The sequence below is a fragment of the Lipophrys pholis genome (assembly GCF_963383615.2).
Source record: "Lipophrys pholis genome assembly, chromosome: 12".
NCBI lineage: Eukaryota > Metazoa > Chordata > Actinopteri > Blenniiformes > Blenniidae > Lipophrys > Lipophrys pholis.
In genome coordinates this window covers 29,478,466-29,501,432 of record NC_137641.1, presented here as the reverse complement: position 1 = coordinate 29,501,432, position 22,967 = coordinate 29,478,466, and the positions used below count along the sequence as shown (strand labels likewise).

Sequence of the window (22,967 nt, the reverse complement as noted above, 5' to 3'; positions counted from 1 at the left end):
GCTCCGAGTTGAGGACGCAGGCGGGGATGGCGAACTGTTCCAGGAACAGCTTGAGCCGGTAGCATCGCTCCACGGCGCCAACGAACAGCAGCGTCTTCCCGCGGACCAGGCCGAGCTTCAGCAGCGTGTAGATGAGCAGGAACTTGTCCTCCTCCTCACAGCGGACGCTGTACTGCTGCAGCTGGCTGCTGTCGGGCAGCTGAGAGCCCTGCAGCTTCAGGATCACCTGGGGAGGAAGAGGAGGAGGAGGAGGAAGAGGGTACTGTTAGTGTCAGAGGGGGAAAATATAAACACATTTCACCAACTCGTTTTAACTTTATTACACATTATTTAGAGGAATCTACAGTTTAATTCTGCATGTGTGCGTCTGCGGAGGCACACCACAGCCTCAGTAACTAGTTCCTCTGCACATGCTCAGTAGAACCAATCAGAGCAAAGTTTTCCTCCGTGGTGTCACGACTCCCAGTTCATATACTCCTGGACTTGGTACTTTTATTTTGACAGTCTCCAGAAGAACAATCTAACTTGGTAGTTTTATTTTGAGTCTCCATAATAACAATCTAACTTGGTAGTTTTATTTTGACAGTCTCCATAATAACAATCCAATTTGGTAGTTTTATTTTGAAAGTCACCATAATAACAATCCAACTTGGCCGTCTGTCCACTAGAATGTCCGTGCTCTACCAGTGTTAATGTTTATACAGGACTGTTCTCTGCACGTACGTGTGTGTGTGTGTGTGTGTGTGTGTGTGTGTGTGTGTGTGTGTGTGTGTGTGTGTGTGTGTGTGTGTGTGTGTGTGTGTGTGTGTGTGTGTGTGTGTGTGTGTGTGTGTGTGTGTTTTCATTACAAAAAAGAAACCCAGACAGCACCAACATGAAGACTACATATTTTCCAAAAACACTCCGGCGTAAATGTGAAACTTTTCTGAACAAAAATGCAAAAACAAAAAGTGTTTTTTCACTTGAGATGCTGCAGCGTGTCTGTGAAGCCACACGGTGGCGCTGTGACTCTCAGGCCACACTTCCTAAAACCCTGAATGACTTTTTCCACTGTAAGTTAGAGCGACACTAACTGATGTGTTCTACTCACGGGGTTGTGCAGCAGCAGCTCCTTCAAGGCCTGAACGTCCTCGCCGAGTGTGGCCGACATCAGGAACGACTGGTAGATCTTGGGAAAGTGGCTGTAGGAACATCAAACACAACGCGGGAGCGACTGTTCAGAGCTGCGAGAAGACCCGAGGCCCGCCGGCTGAGGCGTCCTGCTACGCGGCGGCGCCGCCGCTCTCACCACAGGGAGTTCTTGAGGTCGGCCTCGAAGCCGAAGGAGAAGAGCAGGTCGGCCTCGTCCACCACCAGCATCTCCAGGGACGAGTGCAGCACCAGGTTCTGGGCCACCAGGTGGGCCAGAACGCGGGACGGCGTGCCCACCACCACGTCCGGCTTCTCCATCAGGATGGGCCTGCGAGCAAAACCACGGGACATCAGGGAAAAATCCTGAAGCTACGGGGAAGGTAGGAGAGGCTGTGGGGGGCTACAAGAGACTATGAGGGGTTACAAGGAGCAGCAAGGAGCTGCCAGGGGCAGAAAACAGCTACAAGAGGTAACAAGATGCTACCAGAGGCTACGAGATGCTACCAGAGGCTACGAGATGCTACTAGATGCTACCAGAGGCTATGAGATGCTACCACAGGCTACGAGATGCTACCACAGGCTACGAGATGCTACCAAAGGCTACGAGATGCTACCAGAAGCTACGAGATGCTACCAGAGGCTACAAGATGCTACCACAGGCTACGAGATGCTACCACAGGCTACGAGATGCTACCAGAGGCTACGAGATGCTACCAGAGGCTACGAGATGCTACCAGAGGCTACGAGATGCTACCAGAGGCTACGAGATGCTACCAAAGGCTACAAGATGCTACCAGAGGCTACGAGATGCTACCAAAGGCTACAAGATGCTACCAGAGGCTACGAGATGCTATGAGAGGTTATAAGAGGTTTTAAGCGGCCATTTTTCAACCACTTTGTTTTCGTCTAAAATCTCTCAGCCTTTCCTCTTTCCCTGCACCGACTCTCTCTGAGCGACTCACTGACCTCTGTGCCGACAGGTCGGCCTTTCCCGAGACGTCGGCCACTCGGACGTCTCGGGAGCAGAACGCCGTCAGCTGTCGGATCATCTTCTGGACCTGCTGACCCAGTTCTTTAGTCGGGACCAGGACCAGGGCTCTGACGTCCTGCTCTCCGACGCTCTGAGGAGGACAGACGGTGGCTCTCAAGTCCGGATTCTAAATATCAGCAAGAAAAAAACACACGATGATTTTGCTTCTACCTGTTTGGCGGTCAGGATGCGCTGGATGACGGGGATGGCGTAGGCCGCCGTCTTCCCCGACCCGGTTCGGGCTCGAGCCAGCAGGTCTTTCCCGTCCAGAGCCAGCGGGATGGCTTTCTCCTGGATCAGAGTCGGCTGGGACCAGCCCAGATCCGCCACCGCCTGGGGGGGGGGGGGGTAACAAGGAGGGTGAGACACGCCCCTCATCCGTGACGCCACAACGTTTGGAGTGAGAACGCGAGTAAACGACGTACAACAACGTTAACCAAACTTCAACAAACTACAAAGAAAACTAAGCCTCGTTTTAGAGCTGTGGTGTTGAATTTCATCGTAATGAAAAGGTGTCCAGAATAAATCTAATCAGTCTAATAGTTTTTGATCACGACATTAAATTGACAAGAATTCTCAAACACAAGAAATGGGAATGAGTCCATGGATATGTTCATAAACAACTCAGCTTAAATTACACAAACTGCTAAAGTAAAACACATTAAGAAGATAAGCCCACATGTAGGAAGTACTGAAAACAATTATTTAAAATCATACAGAAAAATAATAGTAGTTCGTTTAGTAAAAGGAAAAAAAAACGTGCCTCTGCACTCCATTAAAACTCCAAAAACCAAATGTTATACTACAACTTTAGTCCAAACAGGGACAAAAATCTAAAACTTTCCACAATCAGTTTAAAATGAGGCCATCAAATAATGTAATCTCAGTCCAACTGAAATTAAACAGAAGTCTAATCTCAGTCCAAATCAAACTACAAAAAATAGTCCAATCTCGATCCAAACGGGTCAAACAATTACTCTAATCTCAGTCCAAAACGAGCTAAAACAAACAAAAAAAGTCTAATACCTGAATACCCCTATATGAGGCCACAAAATAGTGTAATCTCAGTTGAAAGGGAGTTAAAAAATGTTTTAATTTAATCTCAGTCCAAAACAAGCTAAAACACTGAATATAAAAGATCTCAAACCATCACCAGACTGCTGACAAAGTGAAAATACTAAATCCTGTTATTTATCTGATACCATCAGTGATAGTGAGAAAATAAACAAGATTTTATAACGTTATGAAGTATTTATTATTAAAGATGTTGCTATAACATCTCCTCACAACTCAATTTAAACATTACGATGGTGTCAGTTCCTCTGAGGGGTTTATTGGTGAAGCTGATGAATAAAGATTGGGACAATAAATAAACTGAGGTAAAAAAAAAAGAAGGTAAATGAAACATGGAGATCAAAATAGTTGGGACACACGAGCACAACACGAGCCAGCAGACAGCGCTAAATCATCAATTTAAGTCAACTTTATAAACTCCTAAGGGTTTGATATTCTCGAATAAAACGCTCGAAGTCTCTCCCACACTTTGTTGAACGTTTAATGGAAATAAAAATGCTTTTTTTTACCTTTAACAGTCGGTCGTCGAGACCCATCTCATGGAACAGCAGCCTATCGGCAGCCATGTTTGCTCCTCACCACGCGTGTGTCTGTGCGCAGGAATACTACGTCACTACGACGTCACGATGCCTTCAGGTTCCGCCGGGAAAAAAACCAACTACTTGAAAGAAAGGTTATACATATTTTAAAATGCATTAATCTATTTATTTAAGTTGAGAAATGCATTTAAATGTAGAAAAACATCAATGATTGATAATTCATAACATCTTTTGACGTGACATTAAATGACAAAGATTGACAAAAGGCTGTTGTCTTCACGAGGGTTTGAGAACAATTTAGCATTAACAACATTAGCAGTTGGGTGGAAAACATAAAGTGTTCCGCTAAGAGAACAGAGAATACTATTTATTTTGCCATTCAACGAACAAACAAATGTATTTTACTTCGACAACGTTGCATTTAAAGAAAAAAACAGATGTGTTTGAACGCGTCTTCAGTACGTGTTACCATGACAACTACGCTTCCGTCGACGGTGAACGTGTCAAAGAAACAGGATGATAAAGACACATTGAACGTAAAATTAAAAACGTTGGATGCGTCAAAGTTGTTTTGTTTTTTTTCACTGTTGTTATTTCAGTTTTCTGAAATAGTTTTTGAATGTCTACATTTTTTTTTCATGTTGTTTTGTTTATGAAACCTACTCAAAGGTGCTATTTCTCACTTTCAGGAATTAGATTACGTTAATCATGAACATTTAAATAACAGCTACATGTGTTTATTTGTTAGTTTGATTGAAAGATTTTTTTTTGCAAAAAGTTGTTTTTAAAAAAATATTAGTTTTTTTTCTCTACTTCTGAGTTTGTTTCTGCAGGTTTCTTCCTGTTAAAATTAAGTTTTCTTTCTTTTCCACAGTCTCCTCTGCTTCCTCACGTGGAATTGTTGGTTTTTCTCTGTAAAACTACTTTGAAATGATCGTGTTTTATTTGATGAAATAAAATTGAACTAAAGACATGAAAAAGAAAGTGCAGTTCATCCCCGTCTTCACCGGCAGATGGAGACAAAGACCACATACTGACTCAGTCCCTCACGAACAATAAATATTAAAAGAAGCATCTTCATCCCAGCAGAAGAGGGGGAGGAAGAAGAAGAGGAAGAACAAGAAGAAGCTTTTTTATTTTTATTTTAGAGGCGGAATCAAACAATAAACCCTCCGGATGCGGGACTGGTTGAGAAGATGGTGAAGATGTGTGCTGGATGCTGAGAAGCAGCAACAGCAGCATCTGTCTCCTCCTCCTCCTCTTCCTCCTCCTTCCTCCTCCTCATCCTCATCATCATCTCATCACCTCCTCCATCCTCCCGTTACAATAAATGAGTCAACATGGCCGCGGAGCCGCTGGTCCTGCTCAGCCGCTGAGACTCTAACAACACACAGGTAAATTAAACAGATGTGATGCTTCTGGAGGGGGGCGCTGTGTAGGGAGTGGATGTGTGTGTGTGTGTGTGTGTGTGTGTTGGGGGTGGGGGTGGGGGGGGGTGGGGGTGGGGGGTATCTATAGCTTCGGACACAGACAGACATCCAGTCTGAGCCGCACAGCCACAGGTTAAATTCTCTTCCATCATCCTCATAAATAATAAAAACACATTCCAGTGTTGGATCCTTCAGCAGAAATGAAAGGATTTCTCTCTCTCTCTCTCTCTCTTTATTGATTATTATTATTATTGAATATTGTTGTTATTCCAGGGCAGATGGCGTTCATGTCCCGGTTCTCCCGGTCCAGGAGCAGCTCCAGGTCTCCCAGCAGGAGGGACCCGGAGCGCGCCTCCCCGACGCTCAGCGTGTCGGAGCTCGAGCGGCTGCTGTGCACCGGCAAGACGGCGTGTAACCACGCGGACGAAGTGTGGCCGCGGCTCTACATCGGAGATCAGTGAGTGTTTACCTTCACACCCCCCCCCCCCCTCCCTCCTCCCCAGCCGCTTCACGTCCGGGAGTTCAACCAGCAACTGTTCCCATGCCCACGGGCACGAGCTCCAGACCCGGGGCACCCTGGGGACACCTCAGGCTCAAATCTGCTAAAACATCCCCTGGGAACAGTTTTAGATTTGATATTTGATCCAGGTGTGTCGGCAGTGATGGGGATTTCTGATGAATTAACAAAAAAGAAAAAAAGTGGATTTCAGGCCGTTTGTACCTCCTTTTTTAAGTGAAGATGGAAAACTTCCGTTGTGTTTTGGTGGTCAGAGACTGTAAACGAAAAAAAAATAAAAATAAAAAATGGTACTCTTGGTGGAACTTTTTGAAAATGCTCAGATTCCGTCTGTGTGGAAAAGGGGGAGACATTTTTCTTTTTAAAGTTCCGCTACTGCATGTCATAGTGCCCACTTGTCGCCTGTTTTCAGTGTTTCTGCCTGTTTCAGTGTGAAGGGGAAACTTTCCTGAAACGAAAATGCAAAATCAACACGTTTTCACCTGGAACGTGTTTTTCCGTCGAGCTTGAAGTGTTAAAGTCGGAAGATTTCATGATGTTTTTTTTTTTAACAAGTTTTTCGTTTTGTCCATCCATCAGAGACATGGCATCGGACCGCCGGGAGCTCGCCAAGCTGGGCATCACGCACATCCTGAACTGTGCGCAGAGCAAGTGGCGCGGTGGAGCAGAGTACTACGCCGGGATGAACATCACCTACCACGGCATCGAGGCCCACGACTCCCCGACCTTCGACATGAGCGTCAACTTCTACCCCGCCGCCGAGTTCATCCACAAAGCCCTGGTCAGCGGAGGTCAGTGTGTGTCAGGAACCCACACGGCCACAGAGGAACCGTCGTGGAACCGCAGAGGAACCGTGGTTACACACACATAGTTCCTCGACGGTTCCTCTATGGCCATTGGAGTTCTTGACACCGGTTCTCACTGTGGTTCCAGGGAAGGTGCTGGTCCACTGCACGGTGGGGGTGAGCCGCTCGGCCACACTGGTTCTGGCCTACCTGATGATCAGACAGAACCTGACGCTGGTTGACGCCATCAAGACGGTCAAGGACCACCGAGGCGTCATCCCCAACCGGGGCTTCCTCCGTCAGCTCAACGGCCTGGACGGCATCCTCAGGGAGAGCCGCAAGGCGTCGCCCCAGAGCTGAGGTAGCACCGGGGGGACACCGGGGGGGGAGGGGGGGGGGAGGGGGCGCCAGAGGGACCAAGAGAGGAGCGTCCGGCGGATTCTTCCTGTTTCGATCTTACCTGATCAGTCCGTCGGCTTCTGAAGCAGCATGAGGAAACATTCTGGAGCTCAACTGGTAACAGTAGCAGCAACACACCAAATCAGCCAAGACGAGTCCTCATGTGCACACGCCCACTCGTCTACAGACACGCCCACTCGTCTACAGACACGCCCACTCGCATACAGACACGCCCACTTGCATACAGACACGCCCACGCAGCTACAGACACGCCCACTCGCATACAGACACGCCCACTGTGCTAAGCGATACCTCCACAGAGTCTAACTTTGCCCACATTACTTCAACTACCAATTTCTGACTGGTCCACGCCCACTTTACAGCAAGACACGCCCACTCTACAACAAGACACGCCCACTCGGTTATAAGACACACCCACTCGACAACAGAACACACTCTAAAAGACACATCCACTCTACAAGACACACCCACTTCACAGCAAGACACACCCACTTTGTAACAAGACACACTCAACAAGACACACCCACTCTAATAGACCACACCCACTTATATCTGGAACACGCCCACTTTAAAACAAGACACACCCACTTTAGCAAATCATACAAGAATCAGATAACAAGACACGAAGTTTTTAAGTCTTTAAAAGCAGAGAATCTGAAAGGACACTAGTTCCTGTACAAAACCATCAATTCCTGGTAGTTTGACGGGAAAACGAGGCGGAAACGTGCTGATTTCATTTGGAAGGACTGGTTCCTCAGTGGCGCCCCCTGTAGCCCGCGCTGCTGCAGGTCTTCCCCTCAAGACGGACTTCTCACATCCTTTAAGTGCCCTGAACAGCTCGTCCTGTAGTGAGTAGCCCAGGTTCCAACCAGCTCAGCGATGTAGCCTCCAGTACCGCCACAGTCCGTGCAGTTATGGTGAAACCCTCACACGCAGTACTGTGGGTATTGAATCGGTGTATTCCAAGCAGTCGTAGTCCCTTCACTTCTTGGATGTTCCTCGTGCGGTGTTCTCAGTCTAGACTTCATCTCCACAGTGACTGTTAGCAGAGCGACGGTTCAATACGCCAGCACCACCAGTATTCAGAGTACACCTGCAGTGTGGGAGGTAATACCACGAATGTGCCATTGCAAAAGCTACCAACTGCCTGGGCGACGGGAGCGTGGGCGACGCTTTAAAGCCACGACGCCGGTCGTTAAAAAAAGTCGACGCTCGCGAGGCTCGTGTTTAAAAAAACAACAAAAAAAACCCAGTGGAGGATAAATCCAAACCAGCTTTTTAAATACTTTCCCCTGAGTGTTATTAATAATGATTACCTCAAGTATTTTGTTTGGAACACGTGAGTTGTGGTCTTCGTCTGTGCTGTTTCAATAGGGTGGGGGGTGGGGGGTGGGGGCGGGGTAAATGTACATAACAAAAAGTGGATTTGTACAGTTTGTGGAGGTTCTAACAGTTTCCAGTCGTCTGAAATATACTTAAGTCCATTCCTGAAGAGAGTTACCGTCGTGTCTTTCTGTGTTAGCTCGGTGCTAATTAGCTTAGCATAGGACCTGCTAGTAGAAGGGAACGTTGAGCTCCATTTGTCCATTTGAGACCAAAGTTTGAACAGTAAATAACAATAACAAAAGTTGAATTTGAAATTTTGAGAAAAACTATGAAATATCTTTCGGGACATTTCACGTCTTTATTTCACTGCAGTATTTTGTCCAGAGTATTTTGAACATGAATTGTTTGTTTCTGTATTAATGAAACTGGCGATGTAGCAAGATGAAGCTCTTTAGCTTTACAAGCGATTATTTGTAGCTAGCCAGGCATGCTAACAATTCGTAATTATCTTTTTTTTTTTTAACGTTGAAGGATTTTTCCGCTCCTGACAGGAAGTGTATGTCAGAGAATGTCAAGCGGTTATTTTGAATTGTCGTATTGGAAAGAAAAATTTGAAAAACAAACAATCTGCGCGCCGACGAGACGTTTACGAACGGTTTGTTAGCATCGGGTGTGGAACGATTTAGGGACCAAAACGGCGCTGCAGCGGACGCCATTACGTTTATAAACAACGTAAAGAAGACAAAATACCAGATGAGGCTAACTTTCAGTCACAATCTGAAACTATGGACCGAAAATTAAGAAGTTAAAGTTTCTTTTAAAAAATGATTAATAATGAACTTCAGGGATTATAAGAATCGACCACTAGGGGGCGAACCAGTCATTTTGGCTCTATTCCTGGGGGAGCTGCGGTGTCGTCCATGTTTACAGTTTATCTTGACGGGAACAAAAAGATGCTGTGTTCCATTTTCCTCCGAACTCGGAATGATGTCATTTTCTCCCAAGTTGTAGCGTTCCGGTTAATTACAACAACGCAAGTTGGATAACTGCACAGTTGAGCGAACTCGTTCTGAGCAGAAATGAAAACGTTGGTTGGTTGAGGTCGCAAAGCAGTTTGAATTTCCAACTTCAAAGGGGCGGGGCTTTGAGAACTAACTCGGAAAACTCAGGAAACCAACCACCAGGGGGGGCGATCGTTCTTCTCCAAATCTCCAAAAACAAGTCCGAACTCCAACAAGGGGGCGGAGTTTACAGAACGTCTTTAAAAACAACACCTCAGAAAACAACTCAGGATTGTAACTTTTTAGAACTAACTGGAGGAAAAACTCCAGTCGTAGGGGGGCGGGGCTTACGGAACTTCCTTTGTAAACAATGCAGAGTTCCGACTGTCAAGAAAACACTGGTTTCAAACCAGGAAACAACTTGGTGTTACAACCACCAGGGGGCGCACACCTTTGAAAACAACTCAGGATTCTACCCTGATAGAACTTCGGTTCTGTCTGAAAAAACACCTTGAAATTTCAACTTTAGAGGGAAGAGCTACTAAAACTTACTCTATGCAACGCTGAAAACTACTGGGAATTCCCACCTCGATTGTTTGGATTTTTCTTTTCAAACTTCTGATCCTAAACTCCGGAAATCATTTTTTTCCCCAACGTTACGGCTTGTAGAACGTCTGTACTGCACTTCAGAAAAGAACTCGCAATTCTGACCACAAAAGGGGGCGGGGCTTTAGAGATATCTACTTCTGACTTCTGAGAAGAAACTGGGAATTTGACAAGGGAGGTGGAACTTCTAGATTTTGTAGAACCAATCAGACTTCCCGATTTGAGAGGGGGTGTGGCCAACTCCAACCTCAAGCAGGAAGTTCTTCAGGAACTTCCTTCTTATATCTCAGAAAACGAGTCGGGGTTCCAACCTCAGGTGGGACAGCGTCATTCAAGGATCGTTTTGGGCGGAATTACCGAGTTCCGAGGACAAATGGAACGCACCACGATTGAGCGATATTGTTTGTGTGACGGGGCGGGTTCACCTTCCCCACCTTCGCTGGATTAAATCTGTACTGTTCTTTCGGTATCTTTGTGGTTTCCTTTCTGTCCCGTGCTGTGATTGGTCGTCAGTCTGGATTCGTTCAATCTCTTCCATCGGAGAACTTCACTTGATTTGGGTTCCTTTTTGTATTTGTCTCTCCGAGCTTCACCGAAGGAGGAGAACCGGCAGAGGAGATGTTGATGCCTTAATCTGTGCACTTCCACTTGGTTTTTAGACGTTTTATCTTTTTATCGTGGAAAAAAAATAAAGAAATAAATAAAAACACTGAGCATTGATGACCTTGTTTTGATAAATTCTGTACTTTCTGGGAAATAAAATAAAATATATATACATCCTCTCTCGGCTCTGGTTTCTACTGAACGAGTGAATTCATCATTGATATTATGTCTTTTCAATATTCTGTCTTTTTTATTCTCCAACAGAACCTATAACCTCCTTTGTTAATGCATATCTGTATAATTGATATCTGGATAAATACTCAAACTTCTACTGGTAAATTATAGAAACTGGTAAATTGGTAGTCATGGTGACGATGATGATGACGATGATGATGATGATGATGATGATGGAGCATTAAATGGCCTTCTACATTACTTTCCTCGAAAATGATGCATGAATATAAAATTAAATATAGTTCAAAATATACAACTTGACATTATGAAACTAGAATCCAAGTTAATGTAACGAGTCGATATTATCAGGAAATATACATAATAAATAGAAATGTTGAGAAATATAATACAAAAAAATTGCTTGATAATGAATAACATATATTAATATATTATATCTTATATACACATATATTATAAACAAAATGTTATGTAAAACAAAATTTTTAGGAAACGTAATAGATATTTAAATCATGTATAATTAAATATAAAATATATTTCATTTAAATATACAATATGATACAAAAGAAATACATAATGTAAAATAAATGTACCATATAAGGGTGTGTGTGTGTATGTATATATATATAATATACTGTAAAAAACAAAACACTACATAATGAAAACAGTGGCTATGAAAAGGTGAGAAATTGACTATTAAGTAGATTTAATAAAAGATTTAATGATGTGATAATAAACAATAATACAAATATGATGCACTATAGTTAAAAACAAATATGAATGAAATGATAAAAATATGAATCTGAGGAATAAACAAACATACGAACCACTTTTATTTACATCGTTATCGTTTATTCAGGTTTTGGTAACAAATGTGGCCCAGAAAGAAAGGATGGAGAAGAAGGTAGAAAATATTACAGACAGGTTTGGGGGGGGTGGGGGTGGGGAGGGGTGGGGAGGGGTGGGGTGGGTGGGGTGGGTGGGGTGGGTGGTGTTTCCTACTGACGCTGCTGGTTGGTTGAATTCTACCGACGAAGCGGTTTCATTTGAGCTCGCCGCAGTCCGCGACCACCACCTTGGCTTTGGGCGTCCCGCTCTTGGTGCCGTGCTTCTCCACCGCCTTGATGATGTCGATTCCCTCCACCACCGAGCCGAACACCACGTGTTTCCCGTTCAGCCTGCAGGGGGCGGCGTGGGACAGGTTGCAGACGTTACAACTCAAGTTTGGAGAAGTTTTTTATACGATGAGACACTTTAACGGAAAACAAAATAAAACAACTCATCTTATTCAACTGAGCACTTGTGAGACGTTTCTTTATGTTTTGTATATTATATTTTTATTCATTACATCTTGATATGTTGATTCACTTTCATTAGATTTAGTTTTGATAGATTATACTTAATTTCTTTGAATAAAATTAAAAAAAATTTCCATAAAAATAAATTGAAATAAATAAAACTTTATTCATTTTTCTTTTTCTTGTGATGATTTCTCAAAATGTATAAATAACTACAATCAACAAGCTGTAAACACACATTTCTATGTATATATGTGGAAGTAAACAGTTGAAAAAAAAAAAAGTGATTGAAATTTTTTTTTATTTGAAACCGAATGTTCAAGAAAAGATGTAATAAGAGCATGAAAAGTTTTTTCAAATTAAATATAATTTTGATTCCACTCTGGAATTCTTTTGACTTTGATTCACATTCAAATCCTGTTTTTGGTTTTAGATTTTTTTTTTTTTCCACCTTGAAAATTTTCTTTCACTTTCAGATCCTGTTTTTTTCAGGTTCAAACTTTTGGCGCTGTTCTGGCGCGGGGGGGCGGGGCGGGGGGGGGGGGGGCAGCCTTTTCAAAACGTTGCCGTTTTTTTTTAAAACCAAAACACAAAAATACGTTTCCACTTGAAACGTCGACGTCGTGTAAACGGGGCAACATGGGGCAACATGGGGCAACACCTAATCCGAGAAAGAAAAATGTTGCATTTCCACTGCAGCGGCAGACAAACTGGCAATAATGTAGTTAGTCTGCTGGGCCACGGGAGGGCGCTGTTTTAGTAATGGAACCACACAGACGTGTGCAGAGAACAAAACGCTATAAGGTGAAGAAAATGGAGAGAAGCCGACATCCCTACGGACTGACGAAGAATCAGATGCTATCAGGGGAGAATCTCCGGTATCAAACTACCGATATGGACGATAAAAATAGAATATGGACTTGGAGTCACGCCGCTATGGGCGCCGCCATGTTTGTTTATCGTATGAACAGAAGAAGGGGATGCAGTGGATCCGAGTATCGTTGTGGTGTAAGCTGACCCCCCCCCCCCCACCAGGAAGTGAAGAAAGTTTTGCGGATCCACTCGTCCGTCTGCTCCACTAAGTTGCTGTGCCGGACGCTGCCTCCGGGGGGCGCTCACCAGTCGGTGTTGGCCGTGCAGATGAAGAACTGCGAGCCGTTGGTGTTGGGTCCGGCGTTGGCCATGGACAGAGTCCCCATGCCGGTGTGCTTCAGCTGGAAGTTCTCGTCGGGGAACTTCTCTCCGTAGATGGATTTACCGCCGGTCCCGTTGTGGTTGGTGAAGTCGCCGCCCTGAGAGAGAGAGAGAGAGAGGGAGAGAGAGAGAGAGAGAGAGAGAGAGAGAGACTGAAGAAGGGAACAGGCAGAGCGGTATCGGGGCGGCGGTGGCGGCGGCGGCTCCTCCGTACCTGACACATGAACTTGGGGATGATGCGGTGGAACGTGGAACCTTTGTAGCCGAAGCCTTTCTCACCGGTGCACAGCGCCCGGAAGTTCTCTGTCAAACACCCAAATCAGAACCGACGATTAGAAACGGACAGAACTTTTCCATTTTAACGACATTCTACTGACGGGGATTCATTCTTGGCCGAGAGCCAAAACCATCGGTTCCACTTGGAATTCCAGTGGTTTTTCTCAGTGGTGGTTTTGTCTCCGTTTGCTTTTTATTGTGGTGATTTGTTTGTTTTAGCTGGTGGAGTTTTATTCTTATTTTTATCTGTCGACACGTCGCGATCCGATTCTTCTTGTTCTGCATCCTTTTGTGTTTCTTATGAAGTAATTTGCATCTTTATGTACTTGTTTTGCATCATTTCACGTTGTTGTTCGCTTCTTTTTTTGTTGTTTTGTTCATGTTTTGATCATTTTATGGTTGTTTTGTTGCATATTTTTTGTTGTTTTGTTGTTTGTTGTCAATGTTTGCATCAATTCCTGATTTGCTTTGTCATTTACATCCTTTACTTGGTGTTGAATCGCATCCTCGTGTTGTAGTTTAATTTCAGTTTGTTATTTCCTGTGGTTGTTTTTGAATCATTTCTCCTCGTTTGATTGTCGTTTACATGATTGTAAAGTTGTTTTATATTTGTTTTCATCTTTTCTGGTTTTGATGATGTTTGTTCATTGCGTCAGTTCGCCTTTTGTTTGGGTCGTTTTATTGTTTACATCTTATTGATGTCTCAGGGTTGTTTTGTATCATTCACAGAGGTTTGAATGTTGTTTGCATTATTTTATGGTTATTTGCGTATTTTTTTTATGATTTGATTTTGTTGTTTCCATCCTTTACTTTTTCCATTTCTTGGGGTTGTTTTGCGTCCTTGTTTCTATGAAGTTTGCTTCCATGTGGTTCTTCTGCATCATCCGTATTTAATCGTCGTTTGGTATTTTCCATTTGTTTAGATGTTTATAAAGTTGCGCTGAAGCTGGATTTAGTCGTGTTTGTCTCGTCTCTCTATGGTTTTATTTGTTTAATGTTTTTTTTACCGTTTTGCCTCTTGCAGTGGATGTCTTATATGGACCTTTGTGTATTTTTGTGGTTGTTTTACAAGTTTTGGTGTCGTTTTCCATCTTTTCCGTGTTTTTTCTAATGAATGTGTTTGTGGTTATTTTGCTTTCTGACCGTCTCGTAGCCGGAGAATTAAAACAATTAAACTGAACACAATGTGTTGTGGTTGTTTTTCATAATTTTGACTTTTTAGTTTTGTCATTATTGGTTCATTTTGCATTTTCTTTTGGTTGTTTTGGACATTTATAGTTTTTTTTTTAATATGTGGATCCTCTCTTATCTATTCATGGTTCTTTTCTTGTTTCTTTAAGGTCATTAAATATCCTTTTGTATGTAGTTTGTGTCAGAAATCTAAGATTTGGCGTCCTGTCATGAAGACTTTTGAGGAGTTCTTCCTGGTGTATACACCTTCTTTTCTGCAGTATCATCTCTGAGGTCACGCCCTGCCTCGCCTGATCCCCCGCAGGGAGCAAAAAGTCATATTTACCTCCTGGATAAATAATTAAACGCCACTCGCTGCCTCTCATGATACTGTCTGGGCTCCGAGGGAAAACCCCACTTTAGATCCTGCAAATGTTCCTCCTGCGATGCAGGGGAGCGTAAATAGGTCAGATCACGAACAATAACTCTGAGACAGAAGCTCCACCGGTCCTACGTCGTCTAGAACATGAGCGACCGGAGTCGACTGAATCAGTGTTCACACTCTGCAGCCTCCACCCATATTTAGAACGAAAACACTGCCGGGGATTAACGGGGACGCATATTTCCCCCCATCATCAACATAAATCCACTCTGGGTGTGTGCAGAGGGGGAAAAAATAGATTTGGCCGCCGCCTCCCCTTCTATTTATTGATTTGATTTGTGGAGCTTACCTACCTGCAGTCTTTGGCACCACATCCGCCCGGAGCTGCCAAACAGAGGATTTAATCAGTGTAGGAAAAAAAAAAAAAAAAAACACATCAGGGAATATTGACATGGCGCAAGAAAAGATGCAACTTCATCCACAGTAATATAATAGATATTTCTCCATCTAGTTCCAGTTTTCTGGGGAAACTTATTGAAGCGAATGCTGAGGCTGTGCTCTTTGGGCAGGACTCCATCGGCCCCGACACTCTGACAATTAATTCAATAGAACTAGAAGGAATTAGGAGAATAAACAATGGCTCACTTGGATTATTTTAATAATTAAAGCAGATAATTAGGAGATAATAGATATTTCTTTTCAAAGACCTAAGTATACACTAGTATTGTTATTGGAGTCATTATTGATTATTAATATTGTTATTGTGCTTGTTGTGCCGAGTAATAATATTAATGTTGTATTTAATTACCATTTTTCTTTCTTCTCTAGGCATGAGCACCAACATATCATTTTCTTAAAATTTTGTAATTTTCTTTTTTTTTTAATGTTTGAAATAAATATATACACCAAAAAAAAATGTTTTTATAAGACATGATCAGTGATTTACTGACACTCACCGACTGCACCTGTTATACACCTTTATTTTCATAATTCTTTAATTTATTCACCTTTTTTTTTCTTTCCTTTTAGGTGCTAGTATTACCTTTAAGACTTTCTCTCCTTATATTTCCCTTTTCTTCCTCCCTTGGTTATGTGTTCATTCTTAAATTGTACGTAACTGTCTGTAGAAAATACCAATAAACAGATTCAGGGGAGAAAATACATGTTTTGACTATTTTCTTATTTTAATTGTCTTATTTCCTCCCAGCAGCTGCAGATAAACAATCAAAAATGAAGTTTGCAGTCACTCAGGGCAACAAAAAGCAAGAAATTAGAGAAATTAGTTCAGTTGCTTTTATACACATTATGTGTGATAAAGGCATATATGCTGACATATTATCAGCCAACTGTTAATGTGCTCATATATGCAATAAAGGAAAAATGTGCAGAGATTTACAGCCTGCAGAACCCTGCAGTGCTGTGATGATGATGATGAGGATGATGATGATGATGATGATGATGATGATGATGATGGGCGTTCCCAGCTGTGCGGAGGATGATTATTTTTATAGGATTTATTTGAGCATTTAAATTGCTCTTATCAGCTCTAACTCACTTATCTTAGTAATGAAGGTTTATAATAATAATAAAAGATGGAGCTGAAGCCGCAAAGCTGCACGAGAGGACTTGATGCACCAAAGCACGTCTATTAAAGCTGCAGGGCATAAAAAAACCCGCTGAAAATGAATTAAACCCGCAGAAAGGGGAGATTTTAAAGCCTAATTGAGACATTTATTGGGGAAAAAAGGAGATTTTTCTTACCTCCATCACAATCCTGCCGGCGTTGGCGCCGTCCACAGTCATGTCGAAGAAAACTCGGGGGTTTCCCATGTTCCCGCGGAGGAAGGAAAGAAAACCACTTTGTGAGGAGAAGAAAAAAAAACACGCAGTTTGAGAGAAACAGCGGACCTGCAGCGCGTCGCTCCCTCCGGCCACCTCTGTTTTTATATCAGGCACCGTGACGTCAGAGCGGCGGCAGCCAATCACAGCCGCAGCACTTTCTGCGAGGCTCCGGAAGTGCACCAATGGCAGTGAAGGCGGGGCGGGGCAGGATATCTCCATGGCAACCAGATCAGGAGGCGCAGTGAGGGAGGAAACCGGGTCGATTAAAGTCGTGAATCTCAATCAGGGGAAACTAAAACACGGACCGTGTTGCTGCGGAACATTTCCTGCGTTTAAAGACTGAAAGCTGCACCAAAACAACACGTTTGAACCAGTTAGTCTGTCCTGGGAACACAAAATATAGACGACGACCTGTACTCTTCACATAGTACCTTCCTGGGTACAGAGTACTCTTTACCCACAAACCTTTAGACGACTGTTTTACCGTGTATTAAAGGAGTGGTCGCCTGGAAATCCCACGTTTGCTTGTTAAAACATGTAAACTGGTGTTGGGACTGGAGTTTGAAAGTTCTAAGTTTTTGTGTTTGGGCTCGTTGTGCTGACCAGAAAGGCCCACAAGAGGGCGCACCACCAAAACCGGAGGTTTTAATAGTTTTAATATTGTAAAGTCACCTGAGTAGGTTCAGCCGTTATACTCGGTACGTTAGCGGCTAAATTTACCAAACGACTGTATTTCATTGTAAACCCCCGTCAACCCAATCAACTCACACCCAACACCCGTACCAGTCAGAACGTCACTCATACTCTCGCCGGAGGAAGTTGCAGTATAAAAAAAGTATCAGAACGAGTTCTAGATTAGATTTATTTTTTCCATAAAACATTTTAGGAATTGATTTAAAGACGAGAGAATACCAGGCGACGACTCCTTTAACTGCCTTGTACTCGGTACAAGTTACTATCTCCAGGGTACAAAGTATGAATGACTAAGTACCCCTGTAGCTGCACAGTACTTCATATCCTATACCAAGGTAACTTGTCCCTAAAACCTTGTAACCTATAGTCAGAGTGTAGTAACTCAAGGTCCTGTGTGCAGTACCGCATATCCTTTACTCCGAGGCCGTTTCATGCGTACTTGTCTGTACTTGCGTTCTGGCATACTCGTGAAACGTCATCAGTCAGAGACCGAGTACTGATCCAATTCAAAGTACTCATGAAATACCCGGGTGTGTACTGGCTCCACCCACATTATCCAGGACGCATCTAGACCAGACTTCTGTTGACTTGGGCAGCCAAATTACCCATAATGCACTTGGGAAGATATTCCAGAAGTCAGTTCTTCAGAGTATGTAGTAGTACTTGGAATTGAGAAACGGCCCGAGTCTTTTGGCCACTAACTGGTACCTTGTAGCCCGTGTGTGAGCTGTGTACAGAAAGTTGTATGAGGTACCTGTACATGTACTCATAGTATCATAGTAACTTGTGCCCTGTACTCAAAATCATGAGCCCAGTACCGCATACCCTTTATTCTGAGTCCTGTGGCCAAGAACTGGTACCTTTATGCGTTTATTTTAATTGATTTCTACCCACAGTAATACCCTTAAATTCAGTGGTTACTGTTTAGCAAGCTATGCTAGCGTCGTTAGCGCATAAAATCTTCAGACGTCCCAAAAAAAAAAAAAATAAAACAAGCAAACAAAAAAAACAAAAAACTCTCGGGTCTGAAATAAAGTGATTTTTTTGTTTTATTTTGATTTCAGGAAGGGGGACAAAAGTAACTGTAGGTACAATGATGATTATGATTAAAAAATAAATAGAAAATAATGGCAATTACAATGTGTTACAAAATATGCGGAATAGTTTACATATTACAAAACATCTTTTTTTGTCCTCTCTAGCAAATGTTTGCAGATTTAAATAGTCCATCGTTTCCCAATATCAACACCGCTGCCTTCGCACAAATGGTTTGTTGTCTTTTTTGCGGGGGTGGGGTGGGGGTAGGGGCGGGGGCGGGGGCAGGAGGTCGGGTGGGGGCGGGGGGGTTGGACCGCGTGCATCCGTAGAAAAACCGCCGTCTTGAAAAAGTGGTACGAAGAATAGCTTTCTTTTTAACGAACGTCAAGCCGACCGTCGGTTCTGTCGCACGCGTACGTACGGAACGACCGCCACCTTTTTTTTTTTCCTCCCCTCTTTTTTTTTTTTTTTTCCCTCTTTTTTTTTTTTAACTATTTCTTTACTTTTTTTTTCTCTAACATACAGTATGTATACAGTGCCAACAATGATTCATTATCCAACTAATAACATTAAAATTACCATGATTAACGATTCATTTGATACACACACGTTCTCTAATGAAAACAGCTGATTATACAGTACATAAACCCGCGTCATGATGGGTTATACATGTCGAACCATTTAGAAACATACAAATAGCTTCCGGATGGCAGAAAATGCCACGACACACAGCTCATTTACAGTTTGCTCGAGGAGACCCCCCCCCCCCCCCCCCTGGTGGTGGGAGGGGGTGAAACCGACAGAGGGGCGAGTTGGCGGTAGAGAGGGGCGGAGCTTATATACTTCACAGTGCTGAAGGATGTCGGACGATGAATCTCAGCGCACTCGCAGCTTCATGTAGTAATAAAAATGTCTATTGTACAACGCGGGCTGCGCCTTCAGAGCCCGGACTCTTATTCTCTCTTCACCTTCGTCTGGATTATTTATTTTTTTTTTTCTTTTCTCTTTTTTTTAATTAAACATTTTACATCGACTTCATGGATAAAAGCAGTGATTCCCAAATTTTTTTTCCCCCACCTTTTTAAATCTGGAAGAAAATGCTTCATAACAGAGTTTTCTTACTGTCAAACATTTTATAATCATTTAATAAAAACACCAAACTGTATACAATTTCTCTCCAACGTCATGCACTCATTTCATTGAAGAAAATGCAAAAATATTTACTTTTTTTTTTTTATCATTAAACAATGAAACTTCTATTCATTTATTGGATTTTCTGGCTGTGAAATGAAATGTTTAAATTCTTTTCTTTTATTCTCCATAGCGGCAGCTCATAGGTCATGAACATTTAAAGCTGCAGGCAGCCTGGGTCGGGACCTCACTCTGACCGGTGGGGGTCGGCCCAGTCGCGGCCTCTGGCTCATTTAAATATTGATAAAATAGCAATTCTGAAGGTATTAACAAAGGGCTTTTATTTTGAAGAAAAGCAGGGATTTTATTTTGGAAGCCAGCTAAGCTCTCGTCTAGATAATCCCTAAATATACATTAAGATGTTATTTTTTTTAATAAACTAGGACTTCTATATTGAAGGCATTTGGGGCTTTTATTTTGAAAGCCAGCTCACCCCTAGCCTAACTAACAACATAACATCCATTTGGAAGATTTGTCATTTTAATAAACAAGGACCTTTATTTTGAAAAAATAGTAAATAAGCTTATGCCTCATCCTCCTTTATGGAAACGTTGGGCCGTTACTTGTTCATCTGTTTGTTTTGGATTTATAGTTTTGGTCCAAAATAAACTTTTTCAATTCAAAATTCAACATTTGGCATCTTACCAAAGATGTTTTTGTTTGGTTCTTTAATGTTATTTTTTTTAAGAGTTGCATAGTTGCCGTGGTTACTGTGTCGGTTTTGTACCAGTCTACATTTTTCAGTTTGTCGTCTTTTAGTAAATTGTGGCCGTTATGTTTTACGTCTTAGTCATAATTCTGCGTTTTAAACCATTACCCATCTTTCCATGGTTGGTTTCAATGTTTGTTTTTAAATAGAATGTTAATAGTATTTGTTTGTATATATTGAGTCTTTATTTTCACTTCCTGTATTGATGCTTGTTTTTAGAAGCAGTTTTGAGGTTTTTTTTAGCACAAAATGTTTGAATAAACGTTTTAAACTTCTTCCATGTTTCACCCACGTGAATAAATTCTGAACCAAACCTGGGATTTATTTTGGTCTGCAGTAATTCCTCCATAAGAAACACAATACACAAAATCCCTTCAGTATGTATGTGTTCATAGATCTAGGAAAAGGTAAATGTTTCCCCAGAAGAATGACTTTCAAAGCTTTGATTTGTTGGACAGTTTTCACATTTATAGGAGGAAAACCTTGGTTTTGGTTGTTTTCTTTCTTTAAATTCAGAAAATCTAAAGTTACGATGCAGCAGTTGACAAAGTAACGTCAAAGTAAAACCCTGCTGCTTTTTTACTGCTCCAATACAAACAGGATCAATCTGCTTCGGTCCCCCCGACGCCTTTGTGACGGTAGAAAAAGAAAATACGCCCAAAAAAAAGTCTGGAAAATGTGTAGAAAAATAAATGAAAAGGCCACAAGGAATAGCGTCTTTATTCTTCTATTCAGGCTCTTTTATTGTGATAATTTAGATTGAATTTTTATTTTTTTTTTTTTTAAACGGAAAATCTTTTATTTTTGTAGTCTCTTGTCACGTCTGTTAACAAGAAGCATTTTTTATTATTAAAATAACCCCAAAAAATTTAGAGCATTGTCAATTAACTGCCAGATTAATAGATTTTGTGTTCAAAATTTCCCATCAACTAAAAAGGACAGAAAAAGATCTTTGTGGAGTTTCTCCATTTCTTTAATTTAACCAACCGAAGCATCTCTCCTGTACTCACTCCAGCCACCAGGGGGCGATCAATAACTTTCTTTAGTCATTTGGAAGGAAAATAATAAAAAAAAATTTTAACTCTGCGGTTAAAATCCGCAAACAGTTGAAGGGATTTCACGTAAAATAGTCCCATCTTGGATTTTTGTAGTTTCTTGGCACAGATGAAGAGACGCAGAAATACTTTATTGATCCCGAAGGGAATTCAAGACGCATGACGAGTAGAAAAAAGAAAAGTTTGGGGGACATAAAATGTTTTGATAAAAGATTGGGAATCACTGCAGTTACGATGCGTTCATGAGTTGGTGGGAAATTCTGACTTTTGAGTGGGGGGGGGGGGGGGGGGGGGGGCGGGGGGGTAAGCATCAATCTGGGAACTTCCCAGGTAGAAAATGGGAATTTTCAGAGTTCTAATGTGACGTCATTCAAACGTGACATTTTCTGGAACAATTAAATGTGCAGAAGTGAGGACTTTAGAATGCGAGGTTCCCAACCTGACAGTTTATTTTTTTTTGTAAAGAACATGCATTTGTGGGCTGAGCGGCAGAGCCGAGCGCATCTGGTGCCCCGTTTGCACATCCCTCAAATGCACATTCCTTTAAAAAAAAAAAAAAACAACAACAACATAGTAGGGGAATAAACAAAGAGCCCGGAAAAAAGAAAAGAAAGAAATGTTCTACTCCACACACAGTTCTGAGACGGGAGGCTTCAAAATAAGCTTTTATTTGACAAGTGCAAAGCCTCCACTTCCTGTGTGAGCTCCGGCGCCCCCTCCAGGTTAGGAACCGCTACAACAGATTTCATCAACATGCATCATGTTCATCATTTTATCTGTGGATTATTTCGTCTGGCTGTATAGTGAACGCCCCCGACTCAGAAGTGGGAATTTCCCACCCTGACCTGTTAAAAAGTACTTTTTTTTTTTTTTTTTTTTCTTTCCTGTTTTATTTTACTGTGTCGCTCCTCCAGCCTGTGACTTGTGCTATAGTTTAAAATGCTGGTCTGCGGATTGGGCGCCTGTTTTCATTTCTTCATACTCACAGTCAGTGCTTCTTCCTTCACCTCGACACTGGAGTGAAAGCAGGACACCTCGGATACACACACACACGCACGCACACACACACAAAAAACAAACCAAAAACATCCCATACACACACACTCACTCACTCACTCACACACTCACACACACACACACACACAGGTAGAGGGTGCAAACGGAGGCTGGAACGTTGACGGTTGTTCTCAGTTGTTCTCGAACAGCGACAGCAGGTCGTCGCTGCTGTTGTTGGGGAGGTCGGGGGGGCCGAGGTACGACAGCAGCTCGTCCGGGTTGGTCAGCTCGGGAAGAAGCTTCGCCCGCGGGGAAACAAAGAGGCCGTCAGATCAAACGTTTAAATAAATAGAATCTCCTCTAGCAATTAAAGCCTGCTGAGCCGCGGCTGCGGTGTAATACCGTCCTGTACCACAAGAGGGAACGGCGAGTCAGTCCGCCTCTTTTCCTGATTATAAAGCAGATTCTG

At 42.6% G+C, this 22,967-nt stretch overlaps 4 protein-coding genes across 9 annotated transcripts in view; 1 reads left to right on the top strand and 3 right to left on the bottom strand.

The window, feature by feature from the left end:
- ddx56 (DEAD (Asp-Glu-Ala-Asp) box helicase 56) overlaps positions 1-3,826 on the bottom strand; it is an 8,534-nt gene extending 4,708 nt beyond the window's left edge. The window contains exons 1-6 of one of the 3 annotated variants that reach the window (XM_080476459.1): positions 3,745-3,826; positions 2,333-2,494; positions 2,098-2,252; positions 1,289-1,459; positions 1,091-1,181; positions 1-226 (exon numbers count right to left, since the gene is read on the bottom strand). The exon at positions 1-226 is cut by the window's left edge and continues 16 nt beyond it. In XM_080476459.1, the coding sequence (XP_080332585.1) occupies positions 1-226; positions 1,091-1,181; positions 1,289-1,459; positions 2,098-2,252; positions 2,333-2,494; positions 3,745-3,801 (862 nt within the window). In that variant the 5' untranslated portion in view covers positions 3,802-3,826. Of the gene's footprint in view, positions 227-1,090; positions 1,182-1,288; positions 1,460-2,097; positions 2,289-2,332; positions 2,495-3,744 lie in introns of all 3 variants that reach the window. The other 2 variants (XM_080476460.1, XM_080476461.1) reach the window with 2 other exon arrangements.
- Positions 3,827-5,482: 1,656 nt separating this feature from the next.
- dusp26 (dual specificity phosphatase 26) lies at positions 5,483-6,866 on the top strand (the record flags this gene model as incomplete). Its single annotated transcript, XM_080477286.1, has 3 exons — positions 5,483-5,661; positions 6,301-6,512; positions 6,655-6,866. The coding sequence occupies 3 exons, from the start codon at positions 5,483-5,485 to the stop codon at positions 6,864-6,866; spliced, it is 603 nt and encodes a 200-aa protein (XP_080333412.1).
- Positions 6,867-11,492: 4,626 nt separating this feature from the next.
- On the bottom strand, positions 11,493-16,922 carry ppiab (peptidylprolyl isomerase Ab (cyclophilin A)). Its single transcript, XM_080477448.1, has 5 exons — positions 16,736-16,922; positions 15,328-15,358; positions 13,361-13,449; positions 13,072-13,244; positions 11,493-11,832 (listed from the first exon to the last, which is right to left on the bottom strand). The coding sequence occupies exons 1-5, from the start codon at positions 16,802-16,804 to the stop codon at positions 11,697-11,699; spliced, it is 498 nt and encodes a 165-aa protein (XP_080333574.1). The 5' UTR covers positions 16,805-16,922; the 3' UTR covers positions 11,493-11,696.
- A 5,439-nt stretch (positions 16,923-22,361) lies between these two features.
- The window catches only part of zmiz2 (zinc finger, MIZ-type containing 2), a 36,089-nt gene continuing 35,483 nt past the window's right edge, over positions 22,362-22,967 (bottom strand). For all 4 annotated transcript variants that reach the window (XM_080477445.1, XM_080477443.1, XM_080477446.1 and 1 more), the window contains exon 20: positions 22,362-22,797. In XM_080477445.1, the coding sequence (XP_080333571.1) occupies positions 22,690-22,797 (108 nt within the window). In that variant the 3' untranslated portion in view covers positions 22,362-22,689. The remainder of the gene's footprint in view (positions 22,798-22,967) is intronic.